The sequence below is a fragment of the Lampris incognitus genome, chromosome 14 (genome assembly GCF_029633865.1).
Source record: "Lampris incognitus isolate fLamInc1 chromosome 14, fLamInc1.hap2, whole genome shotgun sequence".
Lineage (NCBI taxonomy): Eukaryota > Metazoa > Chordata > Actinopteri > Lampriformes > Lampridae > Lampris > Lampris incognitus.
Window position 1 is genome coordinate 25,377,293 of NC_079224.1, and position 19,250 is coordinate 25,396,542.

The following is a 19,250-nucleotide window of genomic DNA, read 5'->3' on the forward strand; positions in this document are numbered from 1 at the left end:
GGGAGAAGGTGGGGTTGGTGGTGGTGAAAGGGGAGCTGACAACTCATTAAATTTCATTTACTACACCTGTGCACAGCTTTAATGAGCTCAAAAGCCTTTGCTGCTCAGGGAGGTGGAGGATGGATGGGTGGGGTGCAGCTCTCATGCAGGAGGCAGCATAGTGCTCCCCAGCCACTCCCTCTTTGTCTGTTTATATCTCTCTCTATCTCAATCTCTCTCTTGCAGCATGAACCCCCCCCCCCCCCCAGGAAGGTCAGAGTGGAATAGCAATGTGGAAAAGAAAGAATACGCTTGAGAGGAGAGCATCTTCGGCAAGCGAATAAGCTTGTATCCTGCAATAGGCTGCATGTACTTAACATGTGCAGCACAACAGAACAATGACGTGTGGCATCTCAGTGACAATACCTCACAGCTCACATCTAAGGCTGGAATCAAACACCACAGCGGAAGAACACACAAAATGATAAAAAGTTATTTCTTCATACATTTATTCATTACCATGTACAAATTGTATTCCGGTGGTACAAAGCTGTTTTTAAGACTCCACTGCTCACCTTTCTGTTGTCTTTATTGCAGTAAAAAAGGAAAACACCAGCGTGATCAAGAGTCAGGAGGTACTTTGGCAAACATCATGAAGTATGTCTTAAGAAGGCAAGCAGACACTTGGAGTGACGTAATGCGAGAGGGAGAGAGAAAACGGCCCAAAATTACCAATGAGCGGCTTCCACTGATGCTCATTATAAAAGAATAAAAATCCATAAAAATATTTATTCTAAACAATACTTAATTAAAATTAGCTGATAAGAGGAAGAGCCCTGGTTTTTCTTCCTTTCTTCATCATTACGCAACCTCCAAGGTATATACTCACACTGGGTATGAATATTGCGATTCTGTGTGCGAGCACATGAAAGAGTGTAAGGGTGTTTACACATGTTGAAATAAACTGCATGTATTGTGCATGTGTGTTTATACTTGTATAAGAAATTGTCTGCAAATAGATGTATAGATTCCATATTATATCTGAGTAATTTGCCCCCATTCCTACCACTGACTCGAGCGACTAAAACAGGGAACAAAAAAAAAAAAAAAAAATCAAACAAAAACATTTGGCAAAACAATCATAGTTCCAGAGATGAGGACGTGGGTGAGCGATGGGTCAATGTGACGCAACCTGCGTATATTTCTACATATATCCTTTGTTCAGTCTTCCAGGTGAGACACTGAAACTGTGTTCTAGTAAACCATACCCCAGACTGTACACGGGAGAGAGAGGGCATGGGGGGGGGGCAGAGCAAGCGAGTAACAGAACAAGGCAGGACAAAGGTTGAAAGAAGAAGAAGGATTATTTGGGTAGTGGATTGTCCAGTTCGTATTTTGGAGGGAGGGGTGTGTGGCAAAGTGTCTCTGATAGTCTATGAAAGGGTGGGCTGTTAGGGATAGTGTTGGGGTAGGATTAGGGTGCACCAAAGGACAGAAAGGACATTTAGACTTCACTTCTCTCCTCTTGTCTCAGCTTTAGAGGTATTGTTGTAAAAAGTGCAGCAGCATGATCTCGTAGTGCTCTCCAGACTCAGGGCAGCGGATACTGTGCCGCTCATTGGGGTAGACCTGATGAAACGACAATGGCACAATCGATAGATGGGTCAATAACAACAGTCATTTAGACAATATATATTAGTACACGTACATGCAACCTTTGTAACAACAACCATCTCCTCTAGTCTGGAAGAACATCCTTTCAAAAAACCTCATATGGCATATAGGAAAAACAAAAAACAAAAAACTCCAGGACGAAATCTTGTAGCGTAAACATACTGCACAATATAGTGTGCTCTAAAACTAATCTTTATCTGATTTAACATGTTTGTAGAGTAACTAATCTTACTATTAATGACATGTTTTGATTATAAGGTAGTATAACTTTTCAGATAACCAGAGTTTAGAGAGATTAACAGCACAGATTTATGTAGCTAAGATTAGTAGAACAGATAAGCTGATCTAAAATTAGAAATTTCTCTCAATCATTCTTAGATACATACTGTCAAATGAGAATGGAAATGATCACATATGGCAATATTAATGCACAACTAAATGAAGAGAGCTGGTGACATTAACCTGTAGCTGGTAGGGCTTTCCGGCACGGATTATCTGTGACACTAGAAAATTGGTGTGGAAAAAGTGCACGTTCTCATCCAGGAAGCCATGGAGAATCAGCAAGCGGTTGGGCCTGAAACAACAAGGATTAAGAAGAGAGTTACACAGTATTAGAGGGAGAAGGTGCGAACCCCACGTGGTTTCAGTTCGGCACCACACAGCAGGAGTCCAATGAATTTTAACTTCTTTTCTTTGTCGAGTTGGAAATCAAAACACCTTTTATTTTAGGAGGGAGAAATACTGTAGCTGCTAGGTCTCAGAAGCTCACTGAGAGCTGATCAGTGCTCTTTAAGATAACTACTGAATCCAAACATAGTGCTGTGGCATGTGTTATGGCACTAGGGCCGTAACACATGCCATGAGTAAAACCCCAAGGGCCTCCTCAGCTTGTAAAGACTGAGGCTTGACTTAGCCTGCCAAATTGAACTTGATCGTTTTCGCCTGTGCACAAGATCTTTTTCTTAACTGTACAAAAAAGGTAAACAAATACTGGGATCTTTTTTTTTAAGCACAAAAGATCAAATGTGTTACACAGATGCAAGAATAAATCTGATGAGCTAGCACTATAATGTTAATACATTGAAAAGAGCATGGCTTAATATCAGTCCTCAAGCAGTTTTTAAACGCTCTTCAAGTATGAATGTCTGGTCAGTTGTATCTCTTAATAACTCATCAACAAAGTTTCAGATAAAGGAAATGAACACCCAAAGTTATAAAACCTTATCATTGCCTCTACAAGTGTTTGAACTGTCAAATCTTCTATGGTGCACTGGTTGGATTTATCTCCACAGAGTAGGAAGTATGAATTAACAGGAATCAGTGAGGGGCTGAAGTCAAGACCAAACTGTTTGCTTTAAACTCATGTTAATATGTCTAAAGTATATCAAAACTTAAACTACTTCAACTGTATTTAATTTTTGTCTCTCTGGACCTTTGCATGCCCAGCAGTGGGAAATATCACTCACCATGAGCACGAATTCCACTATGTTTGTATCATTTTCATTACATGAAGTGCTAATGTATTGCACAGGATATGTGTACTCACTCGCTGGGCAGCTTGTCAACGTGCAATGCCACAGAGCCCTCCTCGTAGCCCTGCTGGTTGTTCTCAGGTACATCCATGTAGCGCTCTGTGTAGCCTGTATCATAGGCCATCCATACAGTTACTGGGGCACCGGCAATAGCCACCTGCAGAAGGAAACACGAGAAATATGATAGGATACACATGTGATAGGAAAAAGAATGGGAACTATACAGGGGAAAATATGGTCAAATTTACTATTGAGCAGAATTTTTTATTTTGTCAACAAAGAAACTGACTCTAATGCAGATATATTTGGTTAAAGAAAAAATCAGGAACTGATATCACTTTCAAAATTATGGCTCTGCAAGATTTAAATAACCTTGCTACCATTATGTAAATATTACCTCACACTGACACCATGTGTCTACGAGAGGCAACTACATTAGTCACCCAGTTGTTACTCTAGCTATCCTTACATCTTCAATACTATCAAATGTATGAGGACTTTGACATTACAGCAGAAAAATGTATTTCAGGAATTTTCCCTGTCATTCACCAAAAGAGAAAGAACTCTTGCCCAGCAGTCATGCAACCTGATTAAAATGTTTTGACTTATAACAGACTGACTAACTTCACTTTCTTATATCTAGCTACAGGAAACAGGAAATGCTGTTCAATAAAAAGTAAGTGTAGGTAGGAGTATAGGAGTATAGGGACAGCAAGGGGGTGAGAAAATGCAAAGACTTATATCCCTCCCACTGACAAACAGTCTCACTGGCATCCTCACCTTGAAGACATTGGGTCTCTGGATGAGGCCCATGAGGGAAAGGAAGCCCCCATAGGACCAGCCGTGTATGGCAACGCGGCTCAGGTCCACAAAGTTAAACCTCTCTGCCACGTACTGTAGTCCCTCTACTTGATCTTCAATCTCTACCTGGCCCTGAACAAGAAACCGGACAGACAAGTGAATGAATGTGTACCATTATTAATTAATAGAGAGTAAATAAAGACAGTGATGAAGATATCCACCCCCATTTTTGCATTAACTTATTTTTGTATTAACAGCAATGCACTATGTGAAACACAGTATGTCAAATTTTGTCAAGGTAGAACAACAATCACTCAGAGGACAGAGCAACAGAGGTGAAAAGACAATTACCATTTTGTTTTTCAGGGCTCCTTCAAAATCTAGGCCCCTCTGACAGGACCCCCTCCCGTCAATGACCACCACAGCATAGCCCAGAGAGGCCAGCGTGTTCAGACGCAGGTACTTGATCCCCTTAAACGAGTTATTAACCAGCTGAACCTGGGGACACATACACATACAAAATGTACCTCTGAAGGGTCCCGGTGCAGATTTCATAGCGCCGTAAAATGAACACAAAAGAATGGCTTGTTGAGTCAACATTATAACAACATAGACCTTGTGCAGACAGGATCTAGAGGCACCAACCTGTGGGCCACCATAGACAAAGAGAACTGTAGGGTGTTTCCTGCCAGGTTGCAAGTTGTGAGGCTTGTATACCATCCCATACAACTGGAAGCCTGATCTCCCTGGGAAGTCAAAGATCTCTGGTGGGTTGTAATCTCCTGGGCAACCTGGAGAACACAGATACAACAGCACAGATGGTCCTATGTAGTTTAACAGGTACAGCATGGAAGGGTTTGCTGTTGAGTACCCACTGGCATTAGTTACTACAGCTGGGGTTGTAAATGTATATGCCAACGGTGCTGCACAGCTCTTTGGATCAAAGCATCAAACAATGGTGTACATAGACAGGTTTCTAGGCTAAAGTGGTGCATGCAATCTTTTTCTTAAAACTAACATAAAAAGATATGCAGTTGTGCCCGATAAATGAGACTGAGGGATTACTCTTAGAATTGTATTGAATTCAATAAATCTTCAATGTGTTAACAACAACACTCAACCCCTGGACAAAACACTCTATAATATTTGTGGCATAGCAACAGATACAGTGCCTTGCAAAAGTATTCAACCTCCTTGACAGTCATCACAAATTTCTGGATTATAAAAGACACTCACACATCAGTTCCTGAACAATATTATTTTTGTGAACCCATAAGCTCCAATAGCATTTTTCCAAAGCAAGTTCTGTTTCACTGACATTTTATTAATAAATTAAAAACTAAAATATAGCGCTTGCATAAGGATTCGATCCCTTATGTTCTGAAAGCTCCAAGTTTACACAAATGACAAATCATTCTTAAAACAAACTCAGGTTAACAAAATTGGACATAAGTAGTGTGCACCTGTAAGACATTGTAACGGTCTCATTTATGGGTATAAAAAGCACTCCATGTAAAGTTCATTAGCCGGGCATGAACTCCATCAGAAAATGAAGACAGGGCATCCGAGTAGTGTGGCGGTCTATTCTGTTGCTTACCAACACGAGGATCCCGGTTCGAATCCCCGTGTTGCCTCCAGCTTGGTCGGGCGTCCCTACAGACACAATTGGCTGTGTCTGCATGTGGGAAGCTGGATGTGGGTATGTGTCCTGGTCGCTGCACTACCGTCTCCTCTGGTCGGTCAGGGTGCCTGTTTGGGGGGGGAGGAGGAACAGCATGATCCTCCCATGCGCTACGTCCCCCTGGTAAAACTCCTCACTGTCAGACTGTTAGGTGAAAAGAAGCAGCTGGCGACTCCACATGTATCAGAGGAGGCATGTGGTAGTCTGCAGCCCTCCCTGGATCGGCAGAGGGGGTGGAGCAGCGACCGGGAAGGCTCGGAAGAGTGGTGTAATTGGCCGGATACAATTGGGGAGAAAGGGGGGGGGGGATAAAAAAAAGAAGACAAAGGAGCGTAACAGTGAAGTAAGAGACAAAGTGATTAAAATGCAGAAAGCGGGAAAGAGATACAAAACAATATCCAAGTGTTTGGATGTCCCACGGAACACTGTTGGATCCATTGTCAGAAAGTGGAAGCGGTATCACACCACCCAGACACTTTGTAGGGCAGGCCGTCCCTCAAAGCGTCTGAGCAAGACGTGGGCTGGTGAGGAAAGCCACAGATGACCCTGCAATCGCTTTGAAGAAGCTCCAGAGGTCAGTGGCTGAAACTGGAGTAAATGTACATGAGTCAACCATAACACGGGCTCTCCATAAATCTGGCCCGTATGGAAGGGTGGTAAGAAAGAAGCCGTTGCTCAAAACTATGCATATAAAAAAATCACACTTGGAGTTTGCCACCAAGCATGAGAGAGACCCAGTTAGGATGTGGGTAAAGGTTTTGTGGTCAGATGAGACAAAAGTTGAGCTTTTTGGCCAAAATTCAAAGCATTGTGTGGTGCAAACCTAATACTGCTCATGCCCTAAAAAAACCCTCCCTACAGTGAAGCATGGAAGCAGCAGCAAAATAAAGGTTGCTTTTCATCTGCAGGCACTGGGAACCTTGTTCATATTGACGGGAAGAATGGATGGAGCTAAATACAGGGAAATATTGGAAGAAAACCTGTTGCAGTCTGTCATAAAACTGAAGCTTGGGAGAAGGTTCACCTTCCAGCAGGACAATGATCCTAACTAAGCACAAGGTTAAAGCAACAATGACATGGCTCAGCAACAAAAAGGTGAACATTTTTGAGTGGCCAAGTCAAAGTCTGGACCTCAACCCCATTGAAAATCTGTGGCACAGACTGAAAATTGCAGTCCGGATGCGCCATCCCACCAACCTGCAAGACCTGTACAAATTCTGCCAAGAAGAATGGGCAAAAATTACTCCAGAAGAATGTGCAAAGCTTATACATACTTACCTCAAGAGAATCATGGCTGTTATTGCAGCAAAGGGGTACAAAGTATTGATACGTGGGGGTTGAATACTTAGGCAAGCATTATATTTTAGTTTTTAATTTATTAATAAAAAGTCAGCAAAACATAACTTATTTTGGCTTTGGGAACATGCTGTTGGGCTTATGGGTTCACAAAAATAATATTGTTCATGAACAGATATGTATCTGTTATAATCCAGAAATTAGTGATGACTGTCAAGGGGGTTGAATACTTTTGCAAGGCACTGTATCTGACTGCAGTCCGGATAGGCTGGAGGACATGAGATGATCAAACTGCCTGTCCTCGATTTAACCAAAGCCAGACCCTGAGCCTCTCTCTTACAGAGGTGGCTCTATTGACTTTTCCAAAAATAAAACAGAATTCAGACAAATAACCTTCACATTTGGCCAGACTCCTCCTCACAGGACCTTCAGAGCCAAATTACACAAGTGCAAGTTTTCTGTCCAAAAAAAGTTGGGGTCTATCTGGATCTGGTCTGAGTGAGTCCAATGAACTGATTGTAATATAAAGCAATAGCTAGGTATTAATCCCAGTCTTTCTTAGGTGCCCTCATACTTCTACATGGCTATAGTTCTACATGGCACCTAAGGCCATGTAGAACTATAGCCATGTAGAACAAGAACTATTTATAAACCCAAATCTGTTATTCTCTCGGAGTCTTTTCGTCTGCCATTGATGCTACCTTTCTACATGGGATGCCACCCTAAGTTATAAAATTAATTCATGTTTCCATCAGATCCTCTGCCCAGGTAAGTGGCTTCTTTACCTGGTGACTCCATCATGCTGGCCCAGAACTCAGGGACTATATGTAGAGGGTTGCCTTCTGAGCCAGTCAGCTTGTAGACATGGACGCAGGGGGGTGTGCTGACATTACTGTAGTGGCTGACAAACATGTCAAAGTTCTGCAGGGTGAGGGTGTGAGGAGGGGGAGAGTGTTAGAGTGGATAGAGAATAGGTGGTAAATATGGTTCCGTTGCATTCATTCAGCAATCCGTTGGATGCTCAATTAAGATAAAGACAGATAAAAAGTTCAAGAATTTTAAAAGACTAGGACGTCAGATGTCTCTAATGCACATGGTTTGGACGGACAGACCTACACAGTTGAATTGATGGTCAATCTGATTGTAGATGAGTTATATGCACTTACCTGACTAACGGAGCAGCTATGAGAGAAGCCAGGCTTGGTCAGTCTCACTACATCCCCAGGTGAGTCATAGCTTACAACATACAGGTGATGCTCCAGAGGCGTGTCTCTGGTTCCCTGGAAATACACGAGCTTGGTCGCCTCATTCACCCAGATCTACCACAACAGACAGAGTTAAAAAAAAATTAGATTGAGAGTGGAAGCAAGAGCAGTGAGAATGAGCTGACACAGACAGGGAATAAAAGTTAGAGAAACTATGCAAGCAGAAGATGAAAAGGAAAGCTTTTTCATTGATAACGTCCCTGTAAGGACATGAGGACACCTGTGGTTAAACTGCATTAATCCTTAAGTAGGGATAAGGCACCATGAAAAGATAATCAACATTATGGAACCACTGTGACATCAGGGTACCAGTTTAATTTACAAAGATGACACTCACATTGTAAAAGCAACAGGTGCCTGGGCATTAGAAAAAGCCCGTGTAGGGTCCAGTGGTGATTCATGCAACGGTGAGAGCTAAAGCTGTGTATGGGAATATTGCTCATGTGCTAGGATACAACTGTGGTACCTTTTGCCAAACTTTTGGCAAGACACCTCATATTACTGAAGAGGAAACATCTCTCCCCACCAACCCATACTGACTGGATAAAAGATGTTTCAAGTAATTTGTGAACAGAAAAAAGTTCCCCTTTAAAGGATCCTCAGCACAATCTGAGAAAATAGAGCTCATTTAATGTCCATACAAAAAGCCTAAAAATGACAGATGAGTGACAGGAGCCTGAGTTGAAGACATCAACGCCAATATTTCCATTTTTTCCTCTCTTCTTCCTCTGTTTCCTTTTCATCTCTTTCATTTGGGAGGGACAGGGAGAAGGGTATGGAAGAGGCAGGTGATGGGTGGGTGTTGAGGTCATTATACTTTGTATCAAAGCGACTTCATGACTTGGATGACTGATGAAATGTTTCTCCCACTAAATGCTTTGCCCAAATCAACTTGATTCAACTTTCTGGGATTTCCTTACCTGGATTATTGAGTATGCGCCAAGAAACAAGTAGCATGGCACCAGAATCAACACTCCTTGGGACATTGTAATAACCATTATCCATACTGTGTCTTACCTTGGAGCCATGTCTAGCCAGAACCTCCCATTCTCCACTGGTCAGTGTAACTTCCTCCTTAATTGCACATTTGAAGTCTCCTGGAAAAGGAAGAGTACTAATTTCTTATGGCCAGTGACAAACCAAAGACCTAACATTCATGTGATTCAATTTTATCAGTCCAAACAAAGGAATCCCAAAATGAGATAACATACTAGTGGCTCTGAGTTAGTACAGAACAAAGGAAAATGAGCAAAAATACTTTTAAATTAAATCAGAGCCATCTTCTAATCTCTTACCCTCTACGTGCTGGTAGTCGCCTGCCCAGTGGTGGCAGCCCGGTTGCAACAAGGAAGTGATTTTGTACAGATGACTGAAGCCTGTTTTAGATTCATTGACCCATATGAAAGTGAACTCATCGTCTGTTGTTTGAATGAATGGATAAAAAATATCATGCACCTGTGGAAACAGGGAAATTGCCATCAATAATTTTGTGGAAACTTAACCTGTAAAAAAAACCTGACTGTATTACCATACTGCTGATCAGCTTTTCATCACCGATTAGTATTATCCCAATCTTTTAGGCCTCAAATAACTCATTTGACCCCAATGTAGAATTGGTTTTCTTCACCTTTCATCACAAACAAGAATCCCAACCCTTTCCAATGCTTTAATTATCCCCTACTTTCACCAGCTCCTGCCCTGAGAATAATTTCTCTTTATTGCCACTTTTGATTAAAATATAAATTGCAGCCCTCCTTTTAAAATCATGAATGAGACAGTATTACTGAAACTCTCTCATACTTCTCCTTTTTATGTTAACAAAAGACATCATTACTGCACATCAACTGATGGCCCATGAAGGCCACAGGTCTCACATTGATCCAGACGTCAGTGGTCTCTTCGTAGATTATGTATGGTTGTATGCTGCCGGGGAGGGCCTCCAGACTGTCTTGCCTCTGAGTAGGGTCATCTGTGACAGGGATGAAGAGGGCTGGTGGAAGAAGAGCCAACTGCAGGCGCCTTTGACTACGATCCAGTAGCACCGCCCAGCCACTAGAGGGACACAGAAAGGCGACTTACTTAACCAATTTACCAAATTACTTAACCAAAATGGACAGCCTTCATTATTTACGCCAATGAATTTCTTCCCAAACGTTTCTGGTACTTTCTTCCATTTTCTCAGTTGCCTCTGATGATTTTTCGCTAGATGAGTCATTTTCAAATGAACTAGTAAACCTTCTAATTACGTGTCAAAAAGTTAGCACTGGTCTTAACAAGGCCAAATTGGTGTGTTTACTTCCTGGTAAGAAAGCAAAATTCAAAACACGCAAATAATATTATCAAATTGTATTATACCTCATCACATTTTCTTTTTATATATCTTATAAATCCATATAATTTTGTTATCCTATTTCAATAGTATATCTTCTCTCACAAAAATGTGTTTGTTTTTTTGTTTTGTTTTTTAACACAGTCCAGTGGCATCTTGGCATCCTGCGCATCATACTCTTCATAAATGTTATAATTCCATGATAATTCTGTTATCCTCTTTCAATGCTGTATTCTGTAAATTGTGTAAACATTGCAAGTGGTCCGTCTTGGGAGAGAGATCCCTCTTCTGTTGCTCTCCCTGAGGTTTCTTCCTATTTTTTCTTCTTGTTAAAGGTTTTTTTTTTTTAGGGAGTTGTTCTTTATGCGATGCGAGGGTCTAAGGACAGGATGTTGTGTTGCTGTAAAACCCCTTGAGGCAAATTTGTAATTTGTGATAATGGGCTATACAAATAAAATTGACTATATTACAGAACAAAACCTTAAATCTATTCAAAACCAAAACTGACACAGATGTCTCATCCACCCATCCAACCATTTTTTGGAATGTTATAAGATTAGTTAAGAAAGAACAAACTTTGAAATATATATATATTATAGTCTGCCTAAATGTAAGCATTATTTATTTGTATCTGAGCAGAAGACCTTTGCTGTAACACTCACTATTTGCCGTCACTTGTCCAGCCTGCTCTGGTAATGTATTCTGTCCCAGGGAACAGGGAAGTAAAGGGGAGAACCAGCTCTTTATCTTGTGTGCTCATTATCTGTAGACACACACACACACACACACATACACACACACACTATTAGGTCCATCCACCTAATAACAGAGCCTTCTGGAGAGAAAAAAGTGGAAAAAAAAAAAACAAGGTTCTTACTCTTCCTTGATGGTCTGTCTTAATTTCTGCCAGTTTAAGGGTGGCCTGGGGATTTTTGCTGCCTGTAATTCACATTCACATTTAATAGAATGACAACTGATAAACACCATTAGCACTGTTGTGGTTACTATGACAACCAAGCTTTCCATCTGAGAGAGAGAGAGAGAGAGAGAGAGCGAGAGAGAGTTACAGTGACCTGTACGAGGATATCTATATGCGTCTGCCTTTCGCTCCTCCAGCGCTGGAGAGGGAACATGAATAATCTCTACCTCGGTCTCATCCACCTCTTCATACAATAGATACAGAGTCTTTCCCTCACCAGGGTCTAACAAAGAAAGGAAAACAAAATAATATTGCAGTATCCCACACAGAGATAACGTAAACGCACATCCCAAAAATATCTATCAACAGAATGTAAATCTACATTATCAACAGGTATAAATGAAGGCTGGTAGCACTGCCAGTGGCTCAGACATTCCTCTCAAGTACTCAGATTGCCTGTGTGAGTGCGTGTATACATATATATATAAAAATTATAGTAACTGCAGACCTTCTACTGCTAAGGGGCTCCACCAGTAGCCAGTGAAACGGTCAAATTCTTCCTGGATGACAAACGTGGCCACACCTGCAGACTTGGGGTCCTCCTTCACATTATCCAGACCTGGAACATGAGGAATATATTGAGTCAATAGGATAAAAAAAAAAGATATGACCCGTTTCATTTACACCCATGTAATTTTTTTCCCCCCCTAATTGTACCCAGCCAATTACCCCACTCTTCCGAGCCGTCCTGGTCGCTGCTCCACCCCCTCTGTCGATCCAGGGAGGGCTGCAGACTACCACATGCCTCCAATACATGTGGCGTCTCCAGCTGCTTCTTTTCACCCGACAGTGAGGCGTTTCGCCAGGGGGACATAACGTGTGGGAAGATCACGCTATTCCCCCAGTTCCCCCTCCCCCCCGAACAGGCGCACCGACCAACCAGAGGAGGCGCTAGTGCAGCGACCAGGACACATACCCACATTCGGCTTCCCACCCGTAGACACAGCCAATCGTGTCTGTAGAGACGCCCGAACAAGCCGGAGGTAAGACAGGGATTAGAACCAGTGATCCTGTGTTGGTAGGCAACAGAATACACCACCATGCTACCCGGGCGCACCCCTCCCATGTGATTTTTTTTTTTTGGACAATTTTTCACCTTTGTGGCAGTAGGTGACCCTCCTCTCCTCGCCGGTCTTAATGTTGGCAATCCACAGGTCATTGTTGTTGATGAAAGCGATGAAGTCAGGGTCCCCAGGACAGATCTTAGGGTCCATCCGGGTCCCTGAGCACTGGGTCTTGATCTCCACAGGCTTTACAGGGGCAGACTGCTAAAACCAGTAGACACACTCTCAGTCAAGCAGAATGTAACCTTTAAGTATCCTCATCTACTGCAAATCTCATTTGTAGGCATTTTGGACTTAAAACGCCAATAATCCTATCTAGTCAAACATTTGTGTAAGGCCATCTATTTTGATATAAAAAAGTTTTCCAAAAGTAAAGACGAGACTCAATGCTCCACAGTGAAATGTACAGATGTGTTTCTTGTCACTAATAATCTAACTTCTCTAACCTACAACATTTGTGTGCACAAGACCTGCAAGCCAACCCGTCCCTTTGCAGTGTCAACTCTTAATGACTACCAGACATGACATTTCCATGGTGTATCGGCCATCTGTTCAACCCAAGCAATTACCCAGTCTTATTGCAATAAAAACAAAGGTGACAATTTTTATTCCTGCAGGCCAGTGAATCAGAAAAAAACATAATCAGCATGCATCCCAAAAAATTATGGCCCATTGGTTAGCGCTGTTGCCTCACAGCAAGAAGGTCCTGGGTTCGAACCCCAGGCCATCCCAGGCCCTTTTTGTGTGGAGTTCGCATGTTCTCCCTGTGTCTGTGTGGTTTTCCTCCGGGTGCTCCGGTTTCCTCCGACCATCAAAAGACATGTACAGTGGTGCTTGAAAGTTTATGAACCCTTTAGAATTTTCTATATTTCTGCATAAATATGACCTAAAACATCATCAGATTTTCACACCAGTCCTAAAAGTAGATAAAGAGAACCCAGTTAAACAAATGAGACAAAAATATTATACTTGCTCATTTATTTATTGAGGAAAACGATATCTGTGAGTGGCAAAAGTATGTGAACCTCTAGGATTAGCAGTTAATTTGAAGGTGAAATTAGAGACAGGTGTTTTCAATCAATGGGATGACAATCAGATATGAGTGGGCGCCCTGTTTTATTTAAAGAACAGGGATCTATCAAGTCTGATCTTCACAACACATGTTTGTGAAAGTGTATCATGGCAAGAACAGAGGAGATTTCTGAGGACCTCAGAAAAAGCGTTGTTGATGCTCATCAGGCTGGAAAAGGTTACAAAACCATCTCTAAAGAGTTTGGACTCCACCAATCCACAGTCAGACAGATGTGTACAAATGGAGGAAATACAAGACCATTGTTACCTCCCCAGGAGTGGTCAACTATCAAAGATCACGCCAAGAGCAAGGTGTGTAATAGTCGGCCAGGTCACAAAGGAACCCAGGGTAACTTCTAAGCAACTAACGGCCTCTCTCACATTGGCTAACGTTAATGTTCATGAGTCCACCATCAGCAGAACACTGAACAACAATGGTGTGCATGGCAGGGTTGCAAGGAGAAAGCCACTGCTCTCCAAAAAGAACATTGCTGCCCATCTGCAGTTTGCTAAAGATCATGTGGACAAGCCAGAAGGCTATTGGAAAAAAAAAAATGTGGACAGATGAGACCAAAATAGAACTTTTTGGTTTAAATGAGGAGCGTTATGTTTAGAGAAAGGAAAACACTGCATTCCAGCATAAGAAACTTATCCCATCTGTGAAACATGGTGGTGGTAGTATCATGGCTTGGGCCTGTTTTGCTGCATCTGGGCCAGGACGGCTTGACATCATTAATGGAACAATGAATTCTGAATTATATCAGCGAATTCTTAAGGAAAGTGTCAGGACATCTGTCCGTGAACTGAATCTCAAGAGAACATGGGTCATGCAGCAAGACAACGACCCTAAGCACAAAAGTCGTTCTACCAAAGAATGGTTAAAGATGAATAAAATTAATGTTTTGGAATGGCCAAGCCAAAGTCCTGACCTTAATCCAATCGAAATGTTGTGGAAGGACCTGACGTGAGCAGTTTATGTGAGGAAACCCACCAACATCCCAGAGTTGAAGCTGTTCTGTACAGAGGAATGGGCTAAAATTCCTCCAAGCCGACGTGCAGGACTGATCAACAGTTACCAGAAACGTTTAGTTGCAGTTATTGCTACACGGGGGGGGGGGGGGGGGTCACACCAGATACTGAAAGCAAAGGTTCACATACATTTGCCACTCACAGATATGTAATATTGGATCATTTTCCTCAATAAATAAATGACCAGGTATAATATTTTTATCTCACTTGTTTAATTGGGTTCTCTTTATCTACTTGTAGGACTTGTGTGAAAATCTGATGATGTTTTAGGTCATATTTATGCAGAAATATAGAAAATTCTAAAGGGTTCACAAACTTTCAAACATCACTGTATGTTAGGGTTAATACTCCTGCCTGTGCCCCTGATCAAGGCAATAGGAAAAAGAACTGGAATTGGTCCCTAGGCACTGCACCGCAGCTGCCCACTGCTCCTATACAATAGGATGGCTTAAACGCTGAAAACAAATTTCATTGCAACCTGTACAATGACAAAATAAGGTAGCTTTCTTTCTTTCTCTTTCTTCAAAGCTTTTTACATATTCATGTGATTAATTAATGGTTGTTACATTTAAATGAATTGAATAAGCTCTGTAAAAGGTACTGCATCCTGCTTTTTCTCTGTGGAATTTAAGACATTTAAATTTCACACTTACACATTTCAAATTTACCACAGTGAATTGCAAGAGGGCATCATTTTATGCTCAGAAATTCTTATGAGTACATCAACAATCAAAAGTAAAAAGTAAAAACTTCATTTTCCAAAAGATTACTCCAGGCTACTCAGAAAGAGCACAGGACCACAAAGATGATGAATGATGTCTTTTGATGCCTCGACTTTTTGTGAAGCATTTCATGTGTAGAATGGGGCCTTCCCGTGACAACAAATGGTTATATTCAGAATCAAAGTGCCAACACGGGACAGCTATGAGCTGGAAACCACCGGCTTGCTCCAATTTTATTTCATTCTCATAGGAATCTGGGGTTCAACATTAAGACATAGAAAAGCAGGTTACTCACGATGAAGCCATTGTTCCCTCCATCCTGACAGTAGAAGAGGCTATTGCTGGCCTGGAAAAGGAACAGGCCCGTCTGGGCGTGGTAGTCATAGGAGGTGATACCAAATGCTCCCAAACGCTTTCGCTCCCTCAGTAGCTCCTCCTCTCGGGAGTAGGCTCCTTGATGTGGTGTTGCCTTGCAGGAGAAAGAGGTGTTCTAATCACTCAGATACACAACATAACAATAAATGAAGGAAGAATTATGAGCGGCATTTTGAAAATTCAAACATGGGCGAGCCTCGTCTCCATTATTGTATTGAAGGCAAACCAAACTATGTTTCTCTGAATCTAAAAGGCTCCCACCCATAGGTTCATATAAAGGCTATATACTAAACAAGCATTCCACTCACAGCCTAAATCTCATTGCTCAATCTTTCGGTTTTTAAAGCATATCTCAGATCAGCCACAAATGATATTGCAACACTCCAAAGCCATTGCTTATCATGGAATTGAACTGAACTGATTTGAATTGAATTGGATCCTGCTTTACAATCAAATTTTACAGCATAGCAGGGACATGGAAAGAGAAAAAGAAAAAAAGATGTTTACCTGAAAGTGATCCAGCATCTGTTTCCATGACAAAACTAGGAGAGCCTCTTTTCGGATCTTCTTGGGGATTTCCGAATAGAGTAATGAGTTCTCTCTGCTTCCATAAGGCATTCCTAATTGGGAGATAGAGAACATGTGAAGACAGCTTAAAAAAAATTGTTTTTTTTTTTAAATGGAACATGGATTCTGCATCGAGTACCATTCGCAATTTTGCTTTGACCTTCCATAGGTTTGTGCAAGGTAGGAAAGGGGGAGTTGAATACAATTAAATATTTTCATGTGGCCACTTAATTCAATGACCCTAAGCAAATGACAGAACAGGGATTGGGGATAGCTGGGGGGGGGGGCATGAACTGACAACGTGGTTGTCACACCTCATCAGCATTCAGCATTATTCAGTTTAAGCTTACCGAGGTAGTATAACCGATGGGAGTGGGGACCATTCTCATCCCTCTTCTGCACAAATTGGAAGTCGTGGGGGGCCTTGTTAGCAATCATTCCTGAGTATTTCCTACTGCAGTGGATGATGTCACGGAGGCCATCCCAAGAGTGCTTCTCCACATAGAACTGAGATGGAACGTCTTCCATCTCTACCACCTCTGTGCTGTCCGAAAGGCCATCTACAGCTGTCATGCTCACTGTCACACAGCTGAAAGCAAAAGTAAAAATGTAACATTTTGATATGTAGGGCCTACAGTGGTGCAGGCATGCAAATGAATACCTGCACACTTCCTCCATATACCGTCAACCTATAACAGCTTAGAACTCTGTGCCAAGTCTGTAAAAAAGTGATTATTGAAAGGACTGATACTGTACCTTTTCCAGATACCCTCTGTATTGTCACAAAGCTTGACCTTCTTGACTCTATGCATTCACTGGTCAACACACCTCACCCTGACTCTGTAACCTAAAAAGAGAGTTTAAATGAAAATACTAACATTAATTAAAACAGAAATTCTTCACCAACAGGAGTTGCAGTTAAAACCATTAATTTTGGGAAGGTAGGAAGTTAGTGACTTGTGGATGGTAGGATGGGCAGCTTACAGCATGCAAGCTGACTTTCCACGATGTTATGACATCTTGGTCTATTAATATTCTAACAAACACCCATGACATGGAGGGGGTAATGTGGGCTGCTCTCAAGACTAAAATATATTCTTGATAAATGTGTAAAGCAAATAGGGAAAATATATGAAATTTCTGATGAATGAACATATGGACTTTGAAAAATGGTGCTTTGCACGTCCAAAACCATAAACAGAAATATTAAACGATCCCTAAACCAGATGATTCCAGGCTCACAATTGCTCCTAACTTTATTTGGTATCATCTTTGGCAGCACCACACGATTAAAGTTTACGGATAATTTGTTATTTTAACATGGCTTCACAATGAAGGAAGTTCACAAAGGTGGCGGGGGGGGGGGGGGGGTCCACATTCCCAACTTTACGCCTTCATATTATGGGACCGGGAAGAAAACATGCGGAAGAGGAAGCTATAGCATTTCCTGTGTCTAGGGTTAAATGTAATGGCTAAGCGTTGCATTTGAAACACAGCAGGAGAGAGGAACGAGCACATACAATATACATTGTTTTATTTATCAATGTGGCAGTTAAGTGCATTTATGATAGGTCACAGAAGTTTGTTAACTAAGCAAATGACCACACTCGTAGGCACAGCAGTGGCTAAAAGGGCATTTGGCACTCTAAGACGTATCAGAGTGCATGCAGACATGTTTCAAATATGTGCAGTGGACTGTGGGGCTTTAAATTAGAGCAAGAATTAGGAATATCCAAACAGCAAGTGTAAATCTGACAGTTCATTTGGAAAACAGGAAGTACGGCTTTCCTTCGGACGGCCCTCTATGAAAATCCTGTCATGGAAAATAAACTTTAATTCAATGTGCATCCTTCTCGTTGTATGAATTGTGTGTTTAGATTAACAGCAAATCATACGTGAGATGAGTTACACAACACTGGGCCCAAACAGTTTGGTCATAAACTTTGACTGGATTGAATGTGTATTAACGGATAGCGAGCCAGCTGTACTCATCTGGGTGAGGAACAACTAGAATGAATTCGGAGACCAGTGTACTTAAAGTCAACAGTTAGCTAGCTTACAACGAATCTTTGTTCTCCCAATTTAAGCTTGGTCACTTACACTGGCAAAAATCACCGGCAACACACATCTTATTTGTCCGTTTCAAAACAGCTCTAGCCGCTAGACATATCGCAGCGGAAGTTAACAGACGAGAGCTCCTTTAGAAGATAACTGTTTCAAACGACATCTGTACAGAATACAACGCTTGCTCAGACACATTTTGATATGACAGCTCCCCTGTCATTTCGAGCTTTCCAGTTAGCTAGTTTACGTTAGCAAGGCTAAAAGCTAACTAGCAGCCTGCTAACAGTTGGATTTCCTAACAAAAACAGTCACTTTGCTGAGCGTCCTCCTGACAAAAGGCCAAAGTAGAGGAAGGGCTTACCTCTCTGGCCACTTCAATTTTACCGGCAGTCCTAGGCTTTACTAGCTTGGTATCAGTAAACAAATATTCCAAGTGCTAAAGGTTGTATCCATGGCCCAGAATGGCCAAGCGCTTGCTTTCAACCCGTAAGAAAACAGGGAGGAACCATAAACCTGGTGGCTGACGCATCGGCACTTTTTGAGGGCCGCACTGCCGGTCCGGGGAGATGTTAGCGACTATCCCTGTTGCGGTTATTGTGGCAGGAGAATCGTTCGTCTACAATGGCCTCAAGTCCTTTAGGCACACATTTGTTCTTACACACTTACATACTTTTTTGACCCTCAAATTTAGCTCACAGACAGGCACAAAGTCAGATGGTTTATTTATAGCCCCTCCCCCCGACATCTTTTGTCTACCTCTTGCAATTTAGAAATTGCAAATAGCCAATTGCTGGCTAAATCCAGGGGCTACCCAGGCTTTAC

At 41.9% G+C, this 19,250-nt stretch overlaps 1 protein-coding gene across 2 annotated transcripts; it reads right to left on the bottom strand.

Moving 5' to 3' along the window:
- Nucleotides 1–305: 305 nt before the first annotated feature.
- Nucleotides 306–18,911, bottom strand: dpp9 (dipeptidyl-peptidase 9). Of its 2 annotated transcripts, none has more exons than XM_056292741.1 (21): nucleotides 18,790–18,911; nucleotides 17,121–17,211; nucleotides 16,715–16,953; nucleotides 16,305–16,417; nucleotides 15,718–15,891; nucleotides 12,633–12,801; nucleotides 11,985–12,095; nucleotides 11,631–11,759; nucleotides 11,435–11,496; nucleotides 11,220–11,320; nucleotides 10,103–10,280; nucleotides 9,524–9,683; nucleotides 9,246–9,325; nucleotides 8,130–8,282; nucleotides 7,749–7,884; nucleotides 4,632–4,777; nucleotides 4,338–4,484; nucleotides 3,966–4,118; nucleotides 3,200–3,342; nucleotides 2,116–2,227; nucleotides 306–1,608 (listed from the first exon to the last, which is right to left on the bottom strand). In XM_056292741.1, exons 2-21 carry the CDS (start codon nucleotides 17,174–17,176, stop codon nucleotides 1,516–1,518), a joined length of 2,655 nt encoding a protein of 884 aa, XP_056148716.1. In that variant the 5' UTR covers nucleotides 17,177–17,211; nucleotides 18,790–18,911; the 3' UTR covers nucleotides 306–1,515. The 2 variants fall into 2 exon arrangements, with proteins under 2 accessions (XP_056148716.1, XP_056148715.1); XM_056292740.1 differs by having other exon boundaries at nucleotides 12,633–12,804.
- Between the last annotated feature and the right edge of the window lie 339 nt (nucleotides 18,912–19,250).

Coding starts and splice junctions, on each gene's coding strand:
- dpp9 (XM_056292740.1), bottom strand. CDS start 17,176: ATGCATAGAGTCAAGAAGGTCAAGCTTTGTGACAATACAGAGGGTATC. Junction 9,326..9,523: donor CGACTACCAGCACGTAGAGG/GTAAGAGATTAG, acceptor TTCCTTTTCCAG/GAGACTTCAAATGTGCAATT. Junction 8,283..9,245: donor TGGCTAGACATGGCTCCAAG/GTAAGACACAGT, acceptor CTGTTGTGGTAG/ATCTGGGTGAATGAGGCGAC.